Raw genomic sequence first — 27995 nt, 5'->3', positions numbered from 1 at the left:
GCTGCTTGTCTTGCTCCACGTCGGCATCTGCGCAGTTTGTTCATCTTACCTGCGAAATGAGAAGCGACGTAACAGAGCCACTGGTACTGTAAGCTGGATGCAGATCCAGACAAAACTCTAATAACAAATAAAAACTCGGCTTAGTTACACCTTCTGTTGGCAGTTATGTTCAAGAAACTGAAGCAGAAAATTAATGAAGAACAGTCACCACAGAGGAACGTCCTGTCACCACAACAGGCCCAGGTCAGTAGTGAGCTAAGCTAGTAGTGAGTCAGTAGTGAGCTGAGTTGGTAGTGTGTTAGTAGTCAGCTAAGCTAGTAGTTAGTTAGTAGTGAGCTGAGCTAGGAGTGAGTTAGTAGTCAGTAATGCTAGTAGTTAGTTAATAGTGAGCTAAGCTAGTAGTTATTTAGTAGTGAGCTAAGCTAGTAGTTAGTTAGTAGTGAGCTAAGCTAAGTTTATACTGCTAGCTGGTATAAAAGTAGCTTTATTTTTATCCTGTCGTGTGTCACAACCACAGAACTGTTTTTATTATATTTAGCAATGCTGAGTCTTGTCAGTTACAGAAAAAACTTTATTTATTTATTTGTTTGTTTGTTTACTTATGTCATATATATATATATTATATTAGCAATGTCAGGTTTACTAGGGACGCTGTGTTTTGACCTGAAGCTTGTTAAATGACATTTAAAGGAACTAATCGTGCTTTGTTGAGTCTATCGTGTGTATCTGCACTTTTAAAGGTGTTTTAAAGTCTGTTGTCACAGCAGAGCTATAATTCAGACAGGTTCCGGATTTTATCGCTAGGCTGCTTGACTACGAACTTATTATCCAGTTCGAGAGCAGGACTGCGTTAAAACAGCCTATCAGTCCTCTGTACGCACATTTCTACTTCCTTATAACACACCTTTTTTAATGTCAGTTCAGTTTGTGTTCACGTTAAAAGAAAACCAGGCTAACAATCTAATGACAGACTGATGATAGCTTGATAAACTGCTCCTAATGACAGTTGTTAGGCTGTAACATGTGGCAGCCTGGGAAACTTTCCACATGATCTAATTTGGACATACTAATATAATTTGGACATATATATATATATATATACTAATTAAAATATATAATATAACTATAATATATACAGATTTCCTAAATTGTAATCTATATACAGTGTGTAATCGCTGTTTTGATGCTGATGTGACTGAAGCATTACAGATATTTTGACAAATGCTATTTATGAACTATTGATTAGTCCATTGACAATCTGTGCACATATTCATTCAGAAATTTTATTCAATCCTGACATTCACTGGGAGAGAAAAGCACATGTATGGGGTTTGTAAACCAACTGATAAGTTCACCTGGTGTGAATCAACATGACATACTTTTGGTTTTGTTTGCTATTTATGTTTTTTTTAATACTGAAAACACAGTTGTTCTTGCAAGGCGAGATTAGCCTAAATATAAACATTTACAGTTTTGGTAAAGTACATGTATGTTTTCTTAAAAGATTTTTATGTACATCTTATACAGTCAGTGCCACGTCCTAGAGATTATACCAGAACAACGCACATACCGTGTCATGAATCCTGTTCTTCAAGTTATTTGATGTTTACTCAATATGAAAACCCTTGGAGTTTACTTTAAAAAGCAAGGTCCAAAGACTCATTTGAATGACTCCTTATATCCATATTTATAATGAGTATAAATCTATTTCACTGTTTCAGGCTGCTTTCGGTCCCAGTACCGATACACAGATATGTACATTTCTCTCATTTGTATATACGTCATGTTTGGCATTATATATCCAGTATATATAATGTTTATGCCAGATTGTATGATTGTCCCTACCTAGGTGAGTTCAAGTGAGAAGCATGGTAAAACACCATTAATGCACCAGGATGCTCCTTCCTCCTCACGTGACCGAGAGGTAATGAATTGCGGATCTTTTTGACTTATTTTCCTTAAAAATAATTCAAGATTTAATAATAATTGCACTTGAAATTTCAGAGACAATTTTCTCATTCTACACTATAAACACCTGCTTAATGCCTGCTTAACACCTGCTTTTTGCTTAAATGTTCATGCAGGTTTACCCTCCTCCAGGCTGTAGTACTAGCCCAATCCTGTCACTCCTGTGACTCTTTGCTCTCAAAACCTAGTATGTTTTGCTCTGTTTTATTCAAACCTACAGCCTGGTCTTTAAAATGTTTTTTTTTTGCTATGAATTTTCCGTTGCACACAGTGTGTGCACTTCTCTCTGTGGCCTTAACTATTTTGCTATTTGTTCAAGACTCTTTATCAAGAATATTGGAAACAACATTGATGTGCCTGTATTCGACAGATATTAGATTTTTTATTTTTATTTTTTTTATCTTGGTTAAAGTCATAACATGCTAGCTTATAGTCCATATAGTCCATATTGTATGATGCTGAAGACAAGTTCTGATATTATTGTCATTTTTTGTCTTTGTCATGTGGTGAGAGTGATGGTGAGGTGGAACCTAATGCTCTGTTAGGTGGGGTTACCCTGTCATATTCCAGCAGGCACCTAAAAGAAATCACATCTAATATCAAAATGCTGAAAAGTCTGCAGTCTTACCTCAGCCGACAGCATTTGCCATAAAAATATAAACCCTCTATTTGTGTAACTGTATATAGGGTGTATTGGTATCCTGAGGTCTCAGTTATACTGCATTTTCTTAGCTTTCTGTATTTTCTTTTCTTCTGAAGGTTCCCAAAAAATTCAGTATCATGTCAAATCAGCATTTTTATCGTCTCAGCAGGTTTACTTTTTTGATGTCTCTATGATTTCTTAGACTGAATATGCATACAGATTTTTAACCTTGAGCTTGTGCAGTATTGATTTTTGCCTGATTACAGTTTAGCATTTAAAATAACTGCAATAAACAATTTAATCATTAAGCCAGTAACCTAAAAAAAAACCTATTTAAAAGATAAATGATGTGCATTAGCACTCTGCAGCTGTACTGAAGCAAATAGAAGAAAAATACATCAATACAAACCTACATGCATGTAGAGTTGCCTTTAAAATCTGGGAAAGCCAAGGCCAATTATTTTATACGCTGAATTAATTTTTGTTTGAGAAAAGAAAATACACACACACACATTTATATGATCAGCTTTTATTTACATATATTGATATTTAGATCTATATGTGTTAAACAATATAGAACATGTCACATTTTGTTGCAGACCACTCAATTGTTTTTTAATTATGAGTATTGGGACACAACGTTTTAAAGCAAATACCACTTAATATTTGGTTGCATTTCCCTTGCAGTAACCGCATTAAGCCTGGGACCCAATGGCATCACCAAACTGTTGAATTATTCATTTGGGTTGCTTTTCCAGGCTTCTGGTTCAGCTGTTGTTTGTTTTGGAAGGGTTTCTTTCTTCAGTCTCTTCATCAAGAGGCCATTCTAAAACCTTCCACTTTTTCCCCCTGAAGAAGTGATCATTGGCAAACAAAATGTTTCTGTAGACTTCTGAATGAATTCTGCTGCTAGCATCATGAGTTGATACTAGCATTGTTAATAATGATTAGTGAAGCTGTTCCAGAAGTAGCCATGTAAGCCCAAGCCTTGGCACTACCTGTACCATGTTTGGCCAGTGAGATTATATGTTTTAGATCATGGTCAGATACTTTCATTCTCCACATATTGGCTTTTCCATCACTTTGGTAATATGGCTCATTTGTGTATTTCTTTGTGATTTCCACACAATACTGTTGAGTGGTTTCCATCTTGTGATATACCATATTAATTTCTGCTCTAAGTCTCCGCTGTCCTGTCGAGGTTGTTAGTGAGTTGGGTTTTTCTTCACAGGCCACACAATGTTTTTGTCAACAGCTATTCTTGTTTTCATTGGCCGACCTGTTGGTTGTTCTTGTTGTTTAACACATAAAAATGCAAATATCAGGAATTAAAAGCTGAAATTCTGATCTTTCATCTCACATTCAATGTATGGCAAAAACAAAAAAGACTAAACTGGTCCAATACTTTCACAACCTGTGCAAAAGTTTTAGGACCATGAGAAAAAATACTGTGAAGTGAGGTTGCTTGTTAAATGTATGAATTTGAATTGTTTCTCTGGGTCAAACAATAACATACAAACTGTGTAAATAGAAAAAAATATATATAAATCTAAGCAATATTTAGTGTGATCACCTTTTGCAGAATTCTTTTTAAGGAGCAGGTATTTTGCTCCAAACATTGGAGAACTAACCACATTTTTTCCTAAGAATTTAGGCAGTTGTTCCTGTTTTTTCACGGCTCTTTCATGGCTCTTTTAAGGGCATTGTGGGAGCCATACTATCGCTTTCTGGAATCTTTGTTGTACATACACATACACACAGAGACAGACTGAGAGAGGGAGAGAAAGAGACAAACCACTCAGCCATAACATTAAAACCACCTGCCTAATATTGTGTAGATCCACCTTGGGGAAAATGGCTGTGACTGAGGCATGGACTCTACAAGACCTCTGTAGGTATGCGGTGGCAAGATGTTAGCAGGAGATCCTTTAAGTCCTGTAAGTTGAGAGGTGAGGCCTCTATGAAAAAGACTTGTTTTTCCAGAACATCCCACAAAGGCTTAATCAGATTGTGATAGAGTTTGGAGACCATACCTTTGCCTTACCATGCATGTTCCTCAAGCCGTTCCTGAGCAATTTTTGCAGTGCGGGCACATTATTCTGCTGAAAGAACCACTACCGTTACGGAATACCATTGCCACGAAGAGGAGTATTTTGTCAAATTAACAAAAGAATGCCGGGACCCAAAAATTTCAAGCAGAACTTTGTCCATCAGACTGTCTCTGTAGTCTTGAAGTTTTCCCCATAGAAGGCCTTCTTTCATTGCTTTGTGGTCTATGTCTGATGCAGCCTATTGTAGCAGCTTTCAGTAATGGACAAAATTGGACTGATCTACAGCTACGCAGACCCTTAAACATCAGGCTTTGATCCACTGTGTGTTCTGGCAACTTTCTGTCTTAGCCAGCAACTTTTTCAGGCATTTGAGCTACAGTAGCTCTTTTCCGGGTGTGTACCAGATGGGCAAGCCTTGGGTACCTGTGACCATCTCATTGGTTCACCAGTTGTCCTTACCACTTTGGGTAGGTACTAATAAATGCATAATGGCAACACCCCACAAGACTCGCTGTTTTGTTGATGCTCAGGCATCTATCCATCACAATACAAACGTCCCTTTTTGAAGTCGTTCAGATCCTAATTGTCCTGCCGCCAACCTTTGCTCCTTCAACAACTGAATGTTCACTTGCTGCCTATTATGTCCCACCCCTTGATTGTTGCCACAATGGCAAGAAAATCTATGTTGAATTCACCTGTCTATGGTTTTTTAATGTTATGGCTATTGGGTGTAAAGAGGAATGAGCGAGTTAAGAGAGGTAACAGTGCAGGAGGATTTCAGAAGAGATGACTTTTTGATGAATTTATGGAAAAACAAGGCAGCGGTTCAAACAATGCAGATTCAAATATTGATTGGCTTATCTGTGGTTTTTACTTTTAGTGTAATTCTAAGTGCTAATTTGTACTAGTGTACTCTAAGGTTATCTGAAGTTATCTAATAATATAATCAGAGTAAATTTGATATTATTCTTGTTTAATATGTAGGTACGATAAAATCATTATATTGCACAAGCTTACTAAACATCTAGTGGTCGGTTGGGTTGATCATAATACAAGCATTTTCCATTTGGATTATATGAATGAGACATCAAACAATGTAAACATCGAGAAGATGTGGGTTTCACAGTTTCGTTTTTCTCTCTCTCTTATTTCTTCTGTCCTTATTTCTCATCTTCATGCTTTTACTCACGGTGATGTTTTGTCATGGCTCTGTGTCTCCCATGCCCCACTTCACTGCCTGCCCCAATCATTAATTCACTATCTGATTTATTTTTTGTGTGTGGGGGTGGTCAGCTGCTGGCTGGGATGATAGCAGAGCCTGCTTTTCTCTCTGAATATACTATCTTTGCTCTGGACCATTCAAATCGACCCAAAGCAGCCCAGGTACCTAGTGCGGTGAGTTCATCCTCACACATCGCCTCCTCTTGCCCACCCAACAACCCCAACTAAACCCCAGTAAACCTGCTGCTTCTACCTGCCTTTCTATGCAATGTCTTTGAAGGTTTGACCTAAATTATGTTTCAGTACTTCCAGTCATCACCTGCTTGCAGCCTTCTGTCATTTTCCTCCCATTTCCTTTTCTCTTGCATAACTCAGGCATTTCACCCTTAATTCTTGCATCTAAATCCTTGTAGTGGTGTTTTTATGAATTGACAGTTGCTTGTGTTCTCTTTCCACTTACAGTATATTATCCTTCCTAATTGTTTGTGTTTGATATCTCAGGGAATGGCGGATCCTTTTATGCTAAGTTTTTTTTCACCCCAAGTATAGTGCCTATACATATCTTCTATAGTAATAAGGGACTGAATATTTGTAATTGGCCGTTCTCCCATAAGAACCTTCTTCAGTTGCCAGTCAATGTCCTTGAGGAACTTAAAGTAAGAAATAAATAATACATTTGTTATTGTCATACTTAAGGAGACTCTTTTGACTGATCAGCAGTTTTACTTGTTCAAGCCAAAACAAATGCTAGGTATAGAAGTAGTTGTAAAAATAAATCCACCTTAATTAGGCTGCATAGAACTTTTGTTTCCAGAGTTTTGAAATGTTTTCAAAGCTTCATTTATATATGCACCGCAGTATGATCTGCACAACATTAACATCCAAGCAATACTTCTGTGTGAAGTCTTTTGCTTCTTATTTTATATTCATTCTCAAATATATTTTTCATCGATGACTGTGTAAAAATACAGCACCATTTTAGGAACTAATTAAATGCTCTATTTAGGCAAACTGTTTATGTGGTTTTGCAAATCTGGCAACCCCGGTCATGAACACATGTTTTACACATCTAACAATTTTACTAATTTAGCCAAATATCAGCTCAGCTTTGCTTTTTTCTGCCATATCAATGCCATCCATGCAGTATACTAGTACTGACATGTGAGTATTTCTTATTAAACCATACTGTTGTGTCATTTCCTGTTTAGTTCTGGGGTATTTGAGTGCTTTGTGGATGACCATTTTCACCATTTTACAGCTGTTAGTTATCGGTCCCAGGCATATTATTCCCGACAGTTGTACATTTGAGTTCTGACCGTTAAACTGAAGTCATGGCTGTAGTGCATAGAAAACTCATGTGGTGTCGATTAAACAGATGGTTTGGTGGGAATTTGGGGTCAGATGCAATGTGATTACTCGTCCATAACGCACCTGGAATATCGCATCTGGGCAATGGACAGTCCATTTAACTTTAGTCTTATTTATATTCCTTTGATGGCCATCAGTTGAAGACCTCGGTGGGAATACACGGTTTAATCCTGTTTTCATTAAATATTTAAAGAAATGGAATTGTGCATTTTTCCATAACACAAAATGGATCAAAATGTCAAATTTAATATTATCCTTCTAAATATCAGCAATCATCTTCCTCTGGCTTTAGTTTTTACTGAATTCTTGATCAGGCACCCTTTTATAGTAGACAAACAGTCTTTGGATTTGTGCCATTTGTAAATTTAGTCTGTGACATCGATGTAATGCATCTCAGGTTGTTTTAGGGATTGCTTTCGGGAGCTTCAGGTGTACAGTATGCCTGGTTTGAAACTGTTTGATAGACATAATATGAAAATTAGTATCATTCTAATGATATTTGGAGGCTTTTTTTGTTACTTCTCCTATGAAAGAATGTTGGTGTAATATGTACTTTGAACAACATTTAAGCCAGACATGTAAATGTCAGCCTTTGCTGTGGGAACAGGCAAGTCTCCCGAGTGAATGTCCTTTCTCATTAAATATGTGCTGAGAGTTGTGTTCTTGTCCATGCCTACTTCAAACCTGAGATCTCTCATGAGTACTGTTTTAAAATGTTCTGATTTATTTACACGAAACCTTTGGGGATAACATGTTTTACACAGCACGTATTAAATGGGCGGGAGGAACAGTGTCCTGTCTTCACAGAGGTTGTTTTTTTTTCCCAGGCTTGAGATTGCTTTGTGAAATACCTTGTCTAGGTTAAATATACTGTTATAGAGTGGAATGAGGTGAAGGCTCACACTAGCGAGCACTGATTTGCATAATAAATCTGACTCAACCCGTTCAAGGGTCATTTGCAATGAACAGAGGAGTGTGAGGGTTTTTTTTCTTTTTCCCCCACCCTCCCCCAGCTCAACCTTTGCAAGTGTTCTGACTGAGTCTAATTGGGGCAGCTTTGTGACACTGTGGTTACCCCATGACCACTCTAACTGGTGTATTGTCTTTAATGCAGTGCTCACTTTCTTGGCACTCAGACTGCATGTGGGAGTAGCCAGAGGCCCTTGCATTGCTCATTGCAATACTAATATTGCATCTCGAGTAATCAGGGTGCATCAAGCTGGATTAAGAGTATACTAACCGAACCTAGTCGTAAAACCTTCGTTTCCACTGATTTCCATTTCTTCATTTGCGTCCTGTTCAGAACATCACTAAAGGAGCAGTTAGTACTCCCAGTGGAAGTGTGAATGGAGATGGAGCCGTCTCTCCCTTGGTAAGTATCACAACAATTTGCTCACCATAGAAGCCATATAAAGTGTTTACGACAGTAATAGATAACATAGAAAAAAAAAAAGATGTACAATAATACGCATTTTACATCTATGTTATGAAGTAATAGCGATTTCCTTTATTTGCTGAAGACCTTTTAATTGTTTGATTATATACAAATGTACAAGCTCTCTCACTGCCTCCTTTATCTCATTCAGAGAGAGGAGTCACAATCTCTGGCACAGAAGCTGCAGCAGAGGGTGTCCTCAGTTGAATCTCTCTTCCGGGTTTCGGGACGAGCCGAGGGGCTTTTCCGCTCTGGCTCCAGGGACAGCCTGGTCCGTAGCGCTTCACGGGAATCTCTCACGCCTCTGGGGGAGAATGAGACCCCGGGAGTCCCTGCCTTCGACCCTCCATCTGACATTGAGAGCGAAGCTGAAGATGCTCCTGGAAACGAAGAGGTTCTGTCCAAAGAACAGCTCATATATCGGCTGCATAAGGTGGAAAAGAGCCTTGCAAATTATAGAGGGAAATACTCTGAGGTACTGTGATTGTAAAATATCTAAGTTGTTAATTATTAAGGGTTATATCAAGGCTAATAATGTTGCCGTTGTATTTATATGCGGGGAGACGGGTCTTGTGTGTTCAATTGTTTTTATTACAAAGGCTATAGATGAACAGCTGCCACTATCATTTTAACTTACTATTATTTTTATGGTACCAGAAGGGGTATGTTAAGTATCACAGTGAGATTTCTTATTGTGTCTCTTCTGTCCACCAGCTGGTAACAGCCTACAGAACCGTGCAGAGGGATAAAGAGAAAACACATGTAATTCTTACAAATTTTGTCTGCCTTGTGAAATATAATGAACTTAATCATGCACACCTTCTCACATTAAGATTACAAAATATATTAAACACTAGAATCTGACTTTGATTACCATTTGGTCTATACACTTTTGTGTCTTGTTAATCTTAAAAGCTGTTTATCTTCTTTCTGACACAGGCTATTCTCACTCAGAGTCAAGACAAAGCCCTACGAAGAATAGGGGAACTCAGAGAAGTATGATCACGCACTAACTCGCTGTCATTTTCCTCCTACAAATCTTTTATCTTTAGCTGAATAGAAGCACAAGGCTGGATTTTGTTCTTGCTAATCTTTGTCTTTCATGACTCCGTGATGAAGGTCATGTGTCTTTGTGGTTATTATAAAGTTAGTTGCAGCAAATCCTCCGATGCCACTGAACCATTGACTGTACTGTGTCACATCACTGTGTCTGTTTGTCTCAGGAGCTGCAGATGGATCAGCAGGCCAAAAAGCACCTGCAGGAAGAGTTTGATGCAGCTTTAGAGGAAAAAGACCAGATGATTACCGTCTTGCAGACTCAAGTATGTGTTTGTGCATATGTCCGTGCTAGCGTGAGAATGTATGCTGGCACACGCTGACATGGAACTCTTTTTTTTTTTTTTTTTTTTTTTGGAACTAGGTTGCACTTATGAAGAAACGGCTGCATGGTTGTCCTGAGGCTTTGGTTTCAGCTGAGGCAGGTGACACTCAGAGAGATGAGTCTATAGAGATGACATCTGACCCTCAAAGCACAACCCAAGTGGAGGGTGTACAAGTAAACCAATGTAGGTGCAATACAGTGCTACCGCTGTAATTTATGCTGAGTTGCACTACCTTGTTTAAGCTGATGGTCATCTTGTTATTTAGTGCACTCTGTGGCTACCAATACTGTGCTTTATATTCATTTTATTCTCAAACAATATTGTACTTTGTGCATGCCTTATGCTTGTATGAATTTTCTGCTGTTCTGTGCATCATCCCATATATACAGGGCATGCATATGATGTACGTGATTGAGAATACAACAAACTTTTACTTGTACATACTTAAAGCCCAGACAGACTAAACGACTAAAGAAGTGTGTGGATGTGCAGCAGGGGGCAGTAGTGAACCAGGGAACACTGCTGACTTGGAGGTTTTGCAGAAGCGAGTGCGGAGGCAAGAGACACTGCTGCAGCGCTGCAAGGAGCTGATTAACACCAGCAAAGAGCGCAGTGCTCAGCTCAGCAGTGAGAATGATGCCCTGCAGCAGCAGCTGCAGGAGAGACTGCAAGAACTGGAAAAGATAAAGGTCTGCATTTATTTACCTGGTGTTCTAATGGAACTGTACAGCAGAAAAAGTTATGAAATTAAGAACTTAAACAGAGAAAAGCATTACTACACTTGACTACAAAAATCCATCCTGAATCACTTGCACTCCAATAATTATTAATCAGTGTATAACAACATTCTGTGGCCGCCAGAATATTTTGGTTCAAGCCTCTTAGTCTAGTTTTACCTTGGGTCCATAAAGCATAGCCAGAGGGACCATTATTTGAACAGTTATTGTTAATAATAATAAAAAGAAAAAATAATAATAAATATAAAATGTATTACTATTATTATTATTATTATTATTATTATTATTATTATTATTATTATTATTATTATGTGTGAAAATAATCATCTTGAGTCCAATGACAATCATTATAAAAATATATTTGATAATTTAGAGAGAAATTATCAATTCAAAGCCATAATATTACTTTATTAGTATTACTCTACTAATAGTAAATATTACTATTACTATTTTATATATATTTTTAAGGTGGTCTATGATTAAAGCGTAGTTAATGGGGCGACAGCCGTCACAGAAATAAAAAGTTAATTAACGGCTTAAACGTAACCTCTGCTATACTTTAAAAAGTCAGCATTTCTCTATAAAGCGTCGAAAGTGAATTACATCAGCATTACATCATGCCATATAAATGCCATTCTGTATTGTTTGGAACATTGAATTTGAGAAACATCACCTCATTCTCTATGCCATATTGTTAGCAGTGCCAGTTTTGTGCCAGTGCCTATATTTCCCGCATCGCTTCATAATTGGTACCCTTGCAGATGTGATAACTATAAACTTGAAACACCACATACTCAGAAATCCAAAGACTGGGAAATGTTCGAGGGGGAGTGTAGGGGTGTTAGTGTGGCTAGTGTTTTAGGTGCTGTATCTGACTGAATACTCCAATTGGTTTGAATATATCGAAATATATTTATATTTCGGTTAAATTACATACCGTGAATTTGTGACGTAAACATCATGTTTATAACATATTAATTATGGTATAGCTCATTGCCACATGATGGTTACATAAATGAAAGATGCCAAGCTTATCTCCAGTGCATCCAAATAAACTCCTCTATGTTGAAACTTTTTTAAATATTAATTACCCTTCTCGAGCTTGCCTTCTGTTTTAACTGAGTTCAATAGAATTTTTGGTCATCACATGTGGTAGGTCTTTTGTTTGGATTCCTGGGTCACTGAGAACATTTGAGAATGTGCCGTTCATTAAAAAGATGTGAATATTTGCTAAAATGGGATGTTAATACCACTTATTTTAATATGTAGGTGAACTAGATCATTAGTACAGGCGATAGTTTGATGTGTTTGACACTCCTCACATTCTTTCTCACTGAAGTTGAAATTTTAACTAATGCTAAAAGACTTCAGGCATTAAAAAAACAGTCCTCAGAATACTTAGTTATCATTTCATTTTCTCAGGACCTTCACACCAGTGAGAAGACCAAGCTGATAACACAGCTGAGGGATGCCAAGAATCTCATTGAGCAGCTGGAGCAAGACAAGGTAAGAGTAACAGTCGGGTGTTTTCAGACAGATTGAGGCCTCGTGTAAGCTCATCAGTGCATCTGTCAGACAGCTGTTCACATGAGCCATGTGACTGGGAAAACACACCACACACACCAGGCCTTATATACAGTACATGAAACTTCAATGCTACATTAAAATGATTTTCTTTTGGATAATGAAGTCAGGAAAGGAAAATCGTTTCTGCTCTCAGTACTTCTTCGTGTGATCTGAAGTAATGTGACATTTTTTTCACATTGCTTAAAAGGTCGCTACTCAGTCCTTGGCTGAGCATTAGACTGCAACCTCTTTTCTGAAGGACAGCGATAATCGTGTGGGATTGGCATGCTTGTTTTCAGATTAACATGTCAGAAAGGATACGAGTTTCAGATTGTGATGATGAATGGAATACCGCAGAGTCATTCTTGTTGTGCATATCTGTGGTCAGCACATTGTTTTCACTGCAATGATGTGTCTGATATGCTGTCAGGAGTATTTTACTTTGCTCTACACAGTGATCTTTACCTTCACATTAAAAAGGATTTTAAACAGTGTAGAGATTCTGAAGTGAATCACTTTTTCTAAAAAAAAAAAAAAAAAAATCACACCCCTTTCACCTCATGAGAATTCTGTTTAATGACTATTCCGATTAAGAATGGATAAAAGCACATGCAAATGTTCATAGAAGCCTGACCAAAGCCATGGTTGCTGTTGTTTCTTTCGGATTTTCTAGGGCATGGTTATTGCAGAGACCAAGCGGCAGATGCATGAGACTCTGGAGATGAAGGAGGAGGAGATTGCACAGTTGCGTACCAGGATCCTGCAGGTAGTGGCTCAGAAAGAGGAACAGCAGGAGCAGCGAGAGAAAGCAGAGAAAGCAGGTGTGAGAGCTTGAAACGCTTTTTCTATCCCGCTCTCTCTTGCCATCTTTTTTTTGTGAGAGTATTGTAATTGCTTACAATTTATGGTCTTCACATAGCATTCGAGGAGTTGGAACGTGCCCTGGCCATGGCTCAGAGAGCAGAAGAAGCTCGGATTCAGCTCCAGGCGAGCATGGAGGAGCAGGTGAAGCAGGTGGAGCAGGCTAGTGAGGAGGAGAGGCGAAATCTACAACAGGAGCTCACCAGGGTCAAACAGGAGGTCATAACCATCATGAAGGTGCTAAAATACATGCTCCTGTTTCTAGACCACTATTTACCTCTCTGATGCGTGAAGAATTAATGCTCTAATTAATGCTGGTGTCGTGATAGTAAACTTGCATACAAATGTAAGCAGGCAGATCTAATCTAACACTGCAAAAAATGAAATCTTAGCAATTTAAAATATATTAAATATAAAATACTGTACTGTGCAAAAGCTTTAGGCAGGTGTGAAGAAATGCTGTAAAGGTAAAATGTTTTCAAAATATATTTTTTATCAATTTACAAAATGCAAAGCAAGAAAAAATAATTAATATCAAAATATCAAATCAATATTTGGTGTGCCTACAAACACACTTGCACAAACTTTGTAGCACCAGAATCAGGTGTATGATTAACCATTTATACCAAGCATGTGCTAATGATTATATATAGAAGTTGAAACACAGTCATTAACTGAACCATAAACAGCTGTGTAAGAGGCTTAAATCTACTAACGGTGCCTGCAGGCAAAGGGTGGTCACACCAAATATTGATTTGATTTGGATTTCTCTTCTGTTTCCTTTCTATTTTGTTAACTGATAAAAATAAACTATTAACATTTATTGAAAGCATTCTTACTTTACAATTTTTACACCTGCATAAAACTTTTCTTCGCTTGCTATGATATAATTCTTTGAAAATAAGGAGGAGAAAAGGTGGTGCATTTGTCAGAAGTTGCTGGGAATAAAAAAATACAGCTATGGAAATATTTTTTATATGTTTATATTATATTAAAGGGCTATTGGCTATTCTCACCCAGATTTAGTTAGATGATCTAAGAGAATTAACTGAAATGAAAGCTTAAACTGAATATTTCTTTGATCAGCCAATTTTCTATCATGAACAAATAAAGAAATCCATATTTTGTATAAATAACATGCTCAAATAAATGAAATTGGGCTACCCAAATGGATGGAAAATTATCCTTACAATCCACTTTTTTCCTTTTGGAACACCTGTACACATGCACATTCATGAGGTTAGCTGATCTCGAGATTCCTCCGGGATCAATAAAGTATCCATCCATTCATTCATCCATCCATGGTGATGCAGCAGCATATATGCATTACATATAATGTTCAGTGTTTACATCAAACAACGAAATGTGAAAAAACTGAACTCAAGATTTAGAGAATATTGGAAAAACATCATCTGGACCTTTTCCAGTCTTTAACTTTTTTTTTTCTCCTTTTTTTTTCCCTTTCCCTGTGTGTTTTCAGAAGTCTACAGAAGACAGGATAGCGGAAATGGAGCAGCAGCACTTAGAAGATCTGGCTAACAAGGACAAGCAAACGAGTATTAAGATAAACGAGGAAGTGGTATGTCCATTGTATTGTTTGTACTCACTTTAAAGACTTCATTCTATTTATAATATAATAGTATAGACATGAAGCGTGTGATGAATTGTTGTTTGTTGTTCAGGAACATTGTCGTAAGGAGCTATTGAAAGCAGCACAGGAGAAGGAGCAGCAGGCCTCTTTGGCTGTGGAGGAAGCAGTGTTACAGAAGTCAGCTGTGCAGGCTGAAGGAGAAGCCAAATCCAGGGAGCTGCAACTAGAACTGGAGAGTGCAAGAACTGTGAGTTTATCTAATCATCTTCCAGCAGGCTTTATCTGTAGTGGGATATTATTTATTATTTATATTATTATTATTTATTATTTTTATCATTTGTTTCGTTTTAGCTACTGCCTACATAGTCAATGTATGATTATTTTAATCGTTTTCAAGGGTCACTGTTTTCAGCTAAATATATTGTTCTTTTGAAATGTTTCTTTCTTTTAGAAAATTCTTGAACTGGAGAGTTCCCTGGCCAAGTTGTCACAAGGAGAAGCTACCCAGGCAGATCAGTTGTCAGCAGAGATAGAAGAACAGAGGAAAAAATATGAAGGTGAAATAGATGCCATAAAAGCAAGGCATCAGCAGGAGCTGGAGAAATTGTTGGCAGAACAGACAGGTGCTTTGAACAAGCAGCACTCTGTTGTTGTTGAAGAGCTAGGGCAGAAACACAAGTCTGAGATTGACACAATGATGAAAGACAAAGAACTAGAGTTTCAAGAGCATATTACGGAAATGAACCAAAAAATGCTGGAGAAACTGGATATCAAACAGGCCGAACTGGAGGCTCTGTCCTCAGAGATAAGTGAAATGCGGAAGTGTAAAGAGCAGCTAGAGGAGAAACTCGTATCCGATGCAGCTAATGAGTCAACTAAGGTGGAGTTTGAAGTGAGACTAAAGGAAGAGCAGTTGAAATTTCAGATGGAGGTTGACGACATAAAGCGTCAACATGAGAAGATAGTAGAAGAACTAGAGAAGACTCTGAAAGAAGAGCTAAATCAGCTAAGAATGGTGCTAGAGGAGAAGGATAAAGAGCTTGAGCAATATGCTGAAAGGGAAAGAAACTTGCAGGAAAATGCTGCAAAGGCTAAACAGGATGTGGAGTTAATGTTAAAGGAAATAGAAGACCTACGGTGTGTTGCACAGTCTGAGAAAGAGGCACTTGCTGAGGCTGATGCTCAGTGTAATTCATTGAAAGAAGAAATAAAACAGTCAAAGAGTCAAGTGCAAAACTTGGAAAGACTTCAAGAAGAAGGTCATATGGACTATCAGCAAAAAGAAGAGTGTCTTCAACAAAAGACTAATGAAAATTATGAATTACAGCAGAAGATACAGCAAGCCTTGAATGACCTGGCTGAAAAAGAGACTGCAAATGCTCAGTCACACCAAGAAATGCAAGAGGAGCAAAATCGGCTAAAAAAGCAGTTAGATGAGGAGAGAGGTTCTTATGAGAAAAAGGTAGAGAGTCTAAGAAAAGAAATGGATGTCAAGTTGAAATCCCAGGAGACCAAAATGGAGAAACTCAAGCAGAAAGCCAAAGAAATTCAGGAAAAGTTGAAGAAAAAGCTTCACGAACAAGCAGAAAGCGCTAAAGCAGAGATAGCCAAGAAGGACAAAGAACTGCAAGAGAAAGACCAACAGGTTAAAGATAAGATTCTTGAGATGGCACAGGCAAACTCAGAGGGTCTCAGCAGCACTTTATCTGACTTACAGGCAAATCACAATGAGCAGTTAGAAAAGATTCATGAGGTACATAGACTTGAACAAGAAGAGCTTCTGCGTGTTTGGCAGGAGAAGCTAAGCCAGCAGGAGGAGGAGCTGCAGGAGAAGCATGCCCTGTCTTTGCAAGAAAAAGTGCAGGAATTGGAAGATATCTCTCAACAGCTTTCAACCAACAGAGAGGAGCAGGACCAAATGGTTCAAGAAGTTAAGAACCTTAGGGAAGAGCTTTCAATGAGGGAAACCACAGTGCAGAAACTACATACAGAGCTTCGAGAAGCTGCAGTCAAAATCGAAAGCTTGTCTGAAGTAGAGGATGTCCTCAAAAAACAAGTAGAGACTGTAGAGAAACACCTAAACCAGGCTTTAAATGAAAGGAACCTATTTCAGGACCAGTTCACTAAGGCTGAGGAGTCAAGTAGAGAGAGACTTCAGACATTGTCTGAAGAGCTAGAAGATGCATGCAAGAAGCTTAATATACTTGAAGCTTCCAGAAGTAAGGAGGATGAAACCCTACAGAGGAGTCTTGAAGAGAAAACTACTGAGCTTCAAAATAAGGAAACAGAGTTTTTGACACAAATCTGTGGCATTAGTAAGGAGCTGGAGCAGCAGTGTCACAGTGCACAGGCAATGTTAAATGATTTCTCAGATCATCTGTGCAAAAGAGTCGAGACGAAGGTGAATGAGCTGCAAAATAGGGTTACATGTAATCAGAGGAAATTGTGCCATTTAAAAAATGTCATTTTGACAAAGAATGACACAATCTGTTCTTTAAAGAAAGAGCTTAGGCAAGCCATAGAGGAGAGCCAGAGCCTTAAGAACTCGCTTGAACAAATGGCTCTTCAGTTAAATGCAAATTCAGAGAATCTTAAAGCCTTAACAATTGAGAAAGAGTCTTTGCAAAATGATGCTAACAATCATTCCCAGGTACTTTCTGAGAAAGTTCTATATATAGAAAAACTTGATGAAGAAAATAAAAGCCTATCTGAAAACCTTAAAGAAAATATTTTGCGTATAAGTAATTTGGAGCGCATCATAGATGACCTAAAGAACCAGTTATCACATATCATAACTGAGAAGGAGGAAGCCATATCTCTGCTGAATCAGCAGCACAGTGAAGAAAAACAAAGCCTCAAAAGCCAGATGGAAGAGGCTGTGGAACGTATGGAAAATGAAAAGGGCTTAGCTGTCGAACAAGTCGATACGCTCAGGAATAAACTGTCTGAACTCAAAAAGAAAACAGACTCCAAGCTTGCTCAGAACCACAACACTGTCAAATCTCTTCAATGCAAGATAGAGGACATGGAGAAGCAGATAGCAGAGAAGGATGGGCAGCTACAAAGTCTCACTGCCAGTATTGACAATCAGACTATCAGTAAGTCAGAGATGGACCAGGTTCTGAGTGAGAAAGAGCAGAAGGTAAGTGCCTTGACTTTAAAGTTGGACAACTGCACAAAGAAGATAAGTGAACTAGAGGAACAACTCAAATTGCAGACAACAGAACAGCAGCAGCTAGAGGCAGAGATGCAGCACCATCGTAACTTAAGTGAAAGTGAAAAGATGGAACTGGTTCAACAGCTCCAGCAAACCAAGGAGCAGTGTTCTCATAAAAGTGATCTTGTCTGTGAAACAGAAGAAAAATTCCAGGCTTTAAAGAAAGAGTTTCAAAATGTCAAACAACAACTGGAAAGCCAGCAAGGAGTCTTTGAGAGGGAGAAAGCAGAAATCTTAAAGTCAAAGGAGGAGGCTTTGAAAACAGCAGAAGAGAGTACAAGCAAAGTAGCTGAACTGAAGAAGAAAGCTGAGCAAAAAATTAGCTTGATTCGAAAGCAGCTGACTTTACAGATTGAGCAGAAGGAGCATACCATCAAAGATCTGCAGGTACAGCTGGAGGATATTAAGCAGAGCCAGAATGAGAAGGAACAACAGGTGAAGAGTTTAGAGGAGAATGGGAGGAAAATGGAGGAGGCCATTAATAATCTAATGGAAGAGCACAAAAAGCACCTGGAGCAAGTACTATCTGATGGACAATTAGAAAAAGAGAACCCTTTGCAAACATTAAAGGAAATTAACAAGGATGAATTAGCAGTAGCGACTGCCGCTACAGTAAATGAAAGAGAGGAAGAGGCCTTTTCAAGGATCAGAGAGCTGGAAGCCAAACTTACTGAATCTGAAGAACAGAACACTACATATCATGCTGAAATCAGCCAACTTAAAGCAGAACTATGTGAACAAATAGTACTGGTTCAGGAACTTCAGAAGACTTGCTTGAGTCTTGAGGTCCAGATTAAAGAGAAAGAGGCTAATGTTATGCAAATGGATACATGCTCTTTGGAGAAAACCAACAATCTCTTAGAATTGGTGCCTGTACAGTATGCAGGAGAACAGGACTCTAAAATAAAACACCAAGCCTGGGAGACTGAAAAGGTTCTCTTGGTGAAAGACTATGAGATGAAGCTCCAAGACCTCTGTAAGAGACTGGAGGAAAAGGAGGATCAGCTTAAAGTCCAACAGAACTCGCAGCTGGGACTAGGACAAACAAATGAAGAATGTCTTACTGATGGGTCTAAAAGCTCAGAGAACAATCTACAGCGAAAACTGGTGGAACTTGAAAATGAGAAACAGAAGATCCAAAAAGATTACACTCGGTTACAGAAAGACCTTCGCTCACTAAGGAAGGAACATGAAAAGGACCTGGAATATCTGAAAAAAGAAACGGTAGAAGAGACTGAGAAAAGGCTGAAGTAAGAAACAAACACATAAAATAGTTCATTTAATATTTTCAATAGTCCATTAAACCTTTGTTGATCTTTTTTCAGGCTTGAATTGGAAGATTTGGAAATGAAGCACAACTCTGCACTTAAACAGATGATGAGAGAGTTTAACACCCAGGTAGCGCTAAAGGATAAAGAGCTTGAAGCATCAGTGAAAGAAGCAGTTGGTAAGAGAACAATGTTATTTGCTTTTTTCCGTACCTGGAACCTTTTTGGGGAAATAAACCAGCAGTAACAATGGCCTGTGTTTTATACCATATGTTTTTACTTTGTCTGTTTTGGAAAGAGGATTTAAGAATGCAGATAGAATGGCTGGTGTAAGATTGTACAAGCTTAATTATCTCATCTCTGTCAACTCCATACAGAAAAGGCACAAATGGTTGAAGCAGAACTTATGGGGCTCCATCGAGAGGAAGTTAATGAACTTCAAAAGACAATTTCTCAGAAAGAAGATGACCTAAAAAGAAGTATCCAACGTTATGAGCAAATTCTTCAGGTGCAATGAAATGCATTTCAGTATCAGCTGACAACGAAGAACACAAATTTGCCATGTGATTATTTAGTATCATAGAGATGTTGGTTCATCAGTAATATGAGTGGTGGTCAGTCCTTTTAAAATCTCTGCCATACACTTCAGCAAGTAATCAGAAGCATGAGGAAACTATAACCCCCTACAAGAATCTCCACTGGCTCCCCACAGAGTGGCTTATATGATTTATGCCTAGAGGATTTTTATATCCACACCTAACTATGCTGAGTGTTTCATTCATGACCAGTGTAGTTTGCTGTATATTAAATGTAGCATGTAAACATATTTTATGTTAAATGAGTGAAAACTACAGATATGTATGTAGAATTATATGTTGTCTATGTAGAGTCGAGAAGATGAAATGGGCACTCGAGTGTGGGAGGTGCAGAAGGAGCTAGAGGATCTGCAGCAAAGGAGTCTCAGTGGTCCTCAGGTATGTGTAAGATTTTCCCACGACCACTACCAGATGGTGCTGTTTACCTCCTCATAAAATGTACCATTTGGTTCCCTCATCTTTGGACAGATCCCTAAGAATTGTTGTTATGGCGGAATTCTTACTGAAAGAAAATGGCTGCTTGCCAAAGAAACCTTTTTGGATAGAGTTTCTACAACAGTTTGGACTATCCAGGAATGATGATTCCCTAAATCCATTTTCAATTAACCCCTCAGAGAGTGGCTTGGAGGTAGATTTATGTGGAGCCTCATTCTCTTGTGAGCACATTTTGAGGTCCAAAGTCAGGCAGGATAAAACTCGTACATGCTCGTATGTGTTTTTGAAGGGTTTTCTCCATTACAAAGACAAGAATCAATCAGTGAATCTATTTCTTTTTTATAAGATTTGTATTTTAGAAGGGACAATTGTAGCCAGTTTTAAAGTTTTTCCTTTTATATTCTTTATAGACCAAGTTTTCAACATCTTATAGTTATCATTGTGTTACTGGGTTTAATGGTTATAAATAGATTTTTAACAGAACCATATCTCAAAAAAATTGACATGCAGTATTTACAAAATAAATTTGCTTGCATACAATACTTTTCTACATTGTTCTAACGATATCAATAGTTTCCATGTAATGTTTGTTAGTGCGATTGCTGTATTGTTTGTGTATTGGATCTCACCTTCTGTTTGCTTCCTTCTCTTTTAGGGTGTTGAGGAACTTCAGGTTAGTTATTTTTTCCCCCATTTTAAATGTTGAATCCTATAAAAAGTGTATTCATTCACTCTTTAATAACTGCCATCCTCTGAGTAGTGTATTAGTCAACTCGGCAGAAATGTACTTAAAGACAGATTAATCATTTCCACATTTCACTCTTAACTCTCTCACCCCCTTTAGGTTCATCTTGCTGAGAAGACCACCCTGCTAAGTGAAGCCAGGCTAAAAGAGCAGGAATACCAAGATAGGGTAAGTCTGGACCAAGAACAGAGCCAGAAGTGTTCAGAGCATATTTTCCACCTCATGTTCTCAGGCTCCATTCCCCTTTGGCAAAACAAAACTGGAAGTCCCCATGAACTCAGGTTCATTACTCAGCACATCTGTTTACTTTTACTGTAAAAGTTCATAATTAAAGTAAGATACCCCTCACACTGGTTCTTGCACCACAACGGAATACACAAGTGCTTGAACTGGGTTTTTGTGGGCTGTACTTGCACTTTTCCACATTCCTGTTGAGATTGTCGGGATTTGTGTTGTAAAAAGAAACCAAAATATATCATATCGGAATTTTTTTTCCACCCCCCGTGCAAAATTACAATTTACAACAATTATACTCTTTTAGAAATAATAGCATAGTTGCCACTATTATTTGTAGCTATTCATGATTCCCTCCACCTTGAAAAAATGCTAAAGAAAATCAGCCCTAATGCATGATGCTTCCACCACCATGCTGCACCATGGATATGCTTTAGGGCTGATTTTCTTTTTCTTTTGTGCCAAATATCATGCACAAAGTGCATGTTTATTGAAACTGGACAGTATAGAGGAAAAAACTACCTGTTCTACTTCATCATAGCATCAGAGTCTTGCTCTTGTCTGACAGGAGTGAAACCCGCTGTGTTCTTCTGCTGTTGTTGCACTTTCAAAAAAGGGAGATTAAAAAGTGATTGAGTTACTCTAGACATCCTGGCAGCTCAAACCATTCTGTACATTCTTCTGTGATTTCAGCCTGCAGACCTTAGCTCACCGGATGTTTTTTGTTTTTCGCTTCCATTCTGTGTAAACTCCAGATATTGTTTTGTTTGAAAATCCCATTATGTCAGCAATTTCATGAATATTTAAACATGCTGGTACCAACAATCATGGCATGGATAAAGTCCAAGAGATCAGACTTTTCCCCATTCTGATGTTAGATAATAAATTGAAGCGTTTGACTTGATTCTGCTTGATTTTACGCATTTCATTACTGCCACACGATTGGCTGAAACCAGCACCTTAAAACCTGTTTGTTGTGTTCACTGTAAATCATGAACTTTGCAATTGGTCATATAATCCACAAACACCAGCAAATCAGATAATGTGTTTGGAATTAAACTGTGTTGTTCGAAAGGTGAAGTGAGAAAGTTCAATTCCTGGAGGCCTCGCTGTGGCTGTTACATGGTTTCAGTCGGGGTCAGTTTGTCAGATCAGCTTATTTATCGCTCCCTTCTTTATCTATGCTCCATGATGAAAGGCTTGTTTTAATTAGCTTGGCACCTCAGATCCTCATCAGTCTGTCCATTCTGTCTAGTTTAAGGCTTTTTTTGTTGTTGCTATTGATGTTTAGAACTTTCGCGAACAAGAACTAATATTACTTAGGTGCAGCATGAGCAGTAGTTCTAAAAGATTTGAAGAACTGCTTGAAAGTATGTGTTAGTCCTCACACCCCCTGACTTGGGTGAAACATTGGATTAAAACCATTTTAAAATCTCTTATCTATTTTTAACACTGCTTATTAAATATCATGACATTTGACTGTCATAGCTGTTTCAGATGTCTTTTGAAAAATAGCCAAACCTTGATCGGCAGTCATTGGTATTTGTATCTCAGTGTTCCTCGTTGTTCAATATATTACGCCTGCAGAAAAATGTTAATTAATGAGGAAATGAACAAATAACTTTTCAGTTCTACTCTGTGACACTTCTGACTTTTTCTTCCCCTAGATCCATACTCTGGAAGACATGATACGGAAGGCTTATAAAAACTCTGTGGTGTCTCACCTGGGAAAAGGTGAATAATCCTGCATTGCCTTTAACATTTAAATGATCTTGCACTTAAAAAAAAATAAAAAATCCTGACTATAATACAGACAAGCTGTTTAAGACTAGGATTCAGTTTCCATCTGAAATATTTGCTATCCTTGACTAAGGGCTTTTTTTGATGCCAGAATTACAAATACTGTGTGATCTGTTTCCATCTAAAACAGCTGGATTACAATATTCTATTTTCAATCAGCCAGTTCTGAAGGACTTTAGTCATAAAATTACTTTATTTTATTCTTACAGTATTCATTATGAAAAATTGTTTTAATTTTTTTTAAAAGATTAATTTCTATTAATTTTACCTAAGCCAGTTATTTAAGAGAGTTGTAATAAATAATGTAAAGGGTTTTTAAAACTGGAAGCTGAAATAATTCTTGCTCACGATTTTCATGGGAAAATAGTTGAAAATGTTTGCTTATTGGGTTGATATTATATACTGAGCAAAACAAATTATTATTTCCACCCAAAGTCTTACAGAAATTCAGATTTTAGGAATATTAAACATTATCACATTAAAACTATTCGACTTTTTAAAATAGTATTTAAAGAGCGTTTGTGTCCAAAGTTCTTGCAAAATCAACTTCTTACATCTTATTGTTTGGAGGCAATTCTTTGTGTTCAATGTAAATCATAAACGTTGCAATAGATGATTACATCCACAAATTGATTTAAGCTCATTTTGATGACAGCAGCAAACCAGGCTATTGGTTGATGGTGAATGAACTGTGCTGTTAGGAAGGTTACATGAGAGATCAGTGACTCCGGTTTTCCTGCCTGCAGGCCCCGGCGTGGCTGTAGCATGACTTCAGTCGGGGTCAGTTTGGCAGATCAGTTTATTTATGACTCTCTCCTTTATCTATGCTTCATGATCAAAGGCTTGTTTTGGTTGTCTTGGCACCTCTGCTCTTCATCAGTTTGTCTCTTTTGGCACATCCAGGAGCCTGAGAGTCATCAGTCGCCATTTAATGGATATTCCAGAGAGCTAGTGGCTTCATCATCCTACCATAAATTGCCCTTGGATTGTCATAAGACTAGTTCACACAATTAAGCAGTGTGTTGAGTCAAATGACTAGAGGCGTTTTCCTGCTTCGTACCTTCTTAACTGTTGCTCGATGGCTCCAATATGTACAAGAGTCAACAGCTGTTTATATGGAATGGAAAGTCAGGAAGTAGCCAGTATGAAGTTTAAGTGAGAATTTGGCCAGACTTTTCTCTTTGTTTGTTTTGGATTTTCTAATACACAGAAATATTGAGCCCCAGCGTAATATACAGAATCTGTTCAACTATAGTTTTGTCATTTAAAAAAAAAAAAAAATGCCTAGAATTTATTTAAAAAGTTCATTCTTGGCCAGAATGTTTTTAGCTGTTAATCTCTCACTTTCCAAAGCATGCACGGTCACCACCCAAATTCAAATGAATAGAAACCATTTTGTATGTTAGTCACAATGTCACTTTTGTACTTTTATAAAATGTTACCGTAAACTGCATGCCTAATTATTCTGGCAGGGCCGGAATACGCCCAGTCCTTCTGATTTACTGACTGATTATTAGTATGCTAAAGGCCGTGTGTTTGAGTGCCATTTGAGCAATACTAAAGTATTTATGAATATCCTGTCCATCATTTCCTGTCTATAAATGTCAGCGCACAAGCTAAGTGCTCAGGCATAATCTCAGATAATAAGAAGTAAATGAGATGTCTAAACAAACCCATGCATTGATCTCCTTTTCCATCTGTTCCTATGGTGACTGGTATCCTCTTGCCATCAATTGCACTAATCACTGGTGCTACAGTAATATAGGCCATGCAGAATTAGGTTTGTAGATGCCAAAATCCTGTCATCTGACTGCCCCAGTTCTAATTATGAGAAAGAAGCTGGAGGGCAAGACAGACTGAGACGGATACAGAGGGGAAAAATAGAGAGATAAATAGAGAATACTAGATGTGGTGTGAACTCTGACCTTTAGAAGCTGTTTTTAGATAAAACTGTTGAGAGATAGTTGGTAATAATAGATAATCTGAACTAATGATTGAATATAAATTTTTTTTTAGATTTTCCAGAACCCTCACTCTGCAACGCTGATCCCTTCACCGAGCCCACTGAGTTTGAGTATCTGCGGAAGGTCATGTTTGAGTACATGATGGGCCGAGAAACTAAGGTAAAAATCTCACTAAGATTATTTCTTATAGAAAACCAGCATATTCGTGACATCTATTCGTGACTTCTATCCACCATATTATGTACTATATATAAAATGTATGTTCTTGTTTGTATCTCCCATAAAAGCCATTCTGTGATCATAGTGAGGTCTTAATTGACACATTTTGTCCATTTAGCCTAAGCTAATTGATGGCTAGTTGACAGAGCCCTAAACCCAGCAGGGACCCTCTGGGTTAATAATAACCAGCAGCCTTATGACATCACAGCAGCCCTCCCTGTGAGGACGGATGTCCGGAGGGCGACACGGCAGGCGAGGCCACGTCATACGTTGAGAACAACATACCAGTTTAAAAGAACAGCCAAAGCTTAGCAGCAGTCCTGGTTCCAATTAGTGTCGTATTTATAAGCCGAAGTGCACAAACACACACACACAGACACAGGCAGATGTGTCTGGATCTAATTGCACAGCATGTGACAGATAATTAGCATTTTTGCCTGTGCATGGTTTTAATTGTTCACAGACAAGTGATGGGAAGAAACAGAAGGGAAGGTGGAAGGGTTTACAGTTTCTCATGAGGTTTTACTTTAATAACTGTATGGTTAGGAAACTAACTCTGTGTTGAAACTGTAGTGTTAATCCTTCAGTCTGGTCTAAACAGTTTATCCTGCACTCATTCACATCATTCCACCCTAATCCTTTTCTTCACTTTAAGAAAATTACTGGAAACTTTGCATAATATTTTCCTGCGCTAATAATGAAAAAGATCGTCATTTCATACCTCCCAGTTTTTTGTAGCAAAGTGCCAATGCTTGGATCCTCCCAGCTAAGAGCACAGTGTTTACCCTTATATGAAATTTCAAAATACATGTGAGGAAAAAGTATTGCGTGGCAGAACAAATTTAGTTTTTTTTTTTGTTTGTCTGTTTTAAAGATGATTCTTGCAGCATGTAGGATTCTTTACAGCCCACACTTTGGACTACAGAACGACAAAGGAGATCTGAAAGCATTTGGTTATTCACCAAAGATGTTTCAATATGCAGTTTTATTTAGAATCCACACAAAGACGAGTTTCTTTTCCTGTCATCAAAAGTCAAAGTATGTTAGTAGGATGTTCTGATTCAAGAAGTAATTTCCTCTACCGTCAACAGCATTAATGCATGCCTTTATCCTGCAATAGCTGTAAAGCAGATAAAAGAAAGTAATCAGCCCGGTTGTAGTTTTGTAGTCTTTTAATAATTTGCATTCCACCTCTAATATATGTTTTCAGAAGGATTTTTCCAGTATTCCAAACCTGGAAGTTTTGTGTTGTATCACATCTGTCAGAGAAAAATAGACATATTTACATATGTGATGGTTCTAATATTCCTTTTTAACCTAAGTATCCCCTTAAGATTTGTTTTTGTAGGACTTATCATTTTGGCAATGAAATAATAAAGCACGCGTCAAAGATGATGCATTTCCACTGGTTGTTTGTTTACAGACGATGGCCAAAGTCATCACTTCCATGCTGAAGTTTCCAGCAGACCAGGCACAGAAAGTTCTTGAGCGGGAGGATTCTCGAGTGATGGTTAGCTCTATTTTCAGATTAAATGTTCAGACAAAAAACATTTTTCTCTTTTTGGTGTTTTTAACCATGCAACATTCTGTCAATATATAAGTTACTCTACATAGAGCTTCAACAGCTCAGCTTTTACTGCATCTGTATGGTGGAAGAATTTCCTGGTGTCTTTTAGTGTCATAGGCATTATGTTTTTTTTGATGTCATCACAGAGTCAGAGTAAAGAATAAACACAAGGTCTAAAAGACTATAGTAGACTATAACCGTGTATAACTGAGTATAATAACCGTGTTATTTATTATAAGCTATAACTGTTATTTACAATAAGCTATAACTATGCTTCTGTCACACACACACCCCCCCATCTCTCTCTCTCTCTCTCTCTCTCTCTCTCTCGTGTTTGATACAGCCTTGGCTTCGGTAAGGGCGGATTCAATGTGAGTTAAAGAGCTATTCTGCTGCTGCTGCTGCTGCTGCTGCTGCTGCTATTGACCATGGATCAGAGGGGCTAGAGTACAGCTATTAACTTACCTAATGAACGCTTGAACTTTATATTTATATAATGAACTTTATATTTCTGTGTGAGAGAAGAAATGTATACCAAGATGTGTGTATGTATGTTTGGGGTGTGAAAAAATTGACTTCTAGGTGCCAGATTCAGAGAACTGTCATTAATTTTGTTTTTACAACAAAATTTGAACTTTGATTTTTTTTTTTTTTTTAATACTCCTTCTTTTTAGACCAGCGGTAGGATTTTGTCCTTGTTAAAAAAAAAAAATCTACATTTTATATGAATTTTGTGCAATAAGATTTTTTTTTCCTGCAGTATGTTCAGTTTGTTTTCTTTTTTCTTTTTTTCCCTCTATATGGTATGCTGTAATGCTCATCTCTTCTGTGCACATGTAAATATGCATATCACTTAAAACTCAAAGTCCCATAGGACTTTGTTTACTTCCGCTTTTTAAACTTCTACTGTATTTTTGGGGACTGAAGTAAAATACATATTGTAAATTGTAAATCACTGGAAGAAGAATCTATATAGCTGTACTATAGGGCACATTGTGACTGTTATCTTTTAAAACAGCTAATAAAATTTTCTTTACAGTATGTTTGTCCAGTATTGTGATTTTACCTTTTAAATGCATTTATTTAATATTTCATTCGCATATATAATCCATGAATTCCCTAGTATG

At 37.7% G+C, this 27995-nt stretch overlaps 1 protein-coding gene across 4 annotated transcripts; it reads left to right on the top strand.

Moving 5' to 3' along the window:
• golga4 (golgin A4) lies at positions 1-27909 on the top strand. Of its 4 annotated transcripts, none has more exons than XM_060871963.1 (24): positions 1-243; positions 1850-1924; positions 8555-8623; positions 8838-9161; positions 9401-9448; positions 9626-9682; positions 9910-10008; positions 10107-10251; positions 10546-10757; positions 12228-12311; positions 13045-13192; positions 13291-13469; positions 14713-14811; positions 14915-15070; positions 15275-19290; positions 19366-19487; positions 19686-19816; positions 20196-20282; positions 20995-21012; positions 21184-21252; positions 22986-23052; positions 25135-25241; positions 26725-26811; positions 27212-27909. In XM_060871963.1, the coding sequence occupies exons 1-24, from the start codon at positions 166-168 to the stop codon at positions 27224-27226; spliced, it is 6492 nt and encodes a 2163-aa protein (XP_060727946.1). In that variant the 5' UTR covers positions 1-165; the 3' UTR covers positions 27227-27909. The 4 variants fall into 4 exon arrangements, with proteins under 4 accessions (XP_060727946.1, XP_060727949.1, XP_060727948.1 ...); XM_060871965.1 differs by having other exon boundaries at positions 2-243; positions 10564-10757; XM_060871964.1 differs by having other exon boundaries at positions 2-243; positions 10561-10757.
• Positions 27910-27995: the final 86 nt, after the last annotated feature.

Source organism: Tachysurus vachellii, chromosome 6, assembly GCF_030014155.1.
Source record: "Tachysurus vachellii isolate PV-2020 chromosome 6, HZAU_Pvac_v1, whole genome shotgun sequence".
Lineage (NCBI taxonomy): Eukaryota > Metazoa > Chordata > Actinopteri > Siluriformes > Bagridae > Tachysurus > Tachysurus vachellii.
This window is presented reverse-complemented; position numbering and strand designations above follow the sequence as displayed.

Excerpts from the sequence above, each read along its gene's own strand:
- golga4 (XM_060871963.1), top strand. The coding sequence starts at position 166 with ATGTTCAAGAAACTGAAGCAGAAAATTAATGAAGAACAGTCACCACAG. Across the intron at positions 244-1,849 it reads TGTCACCACAACAGGCCCAG|GTGAGTTCAAGTGAGAAGCA; the intron begins GTCAGTAGTGAG and ends GTCCCTACCTAG. Across the intron at positions 19,291-19,365 it reads GAGACTGAGAAAAGGCTGAA|GCTTGAATTGGAAGATTTGG; the intron begins GTAAGAAACAAA and ends ATCTTTTTTCAG.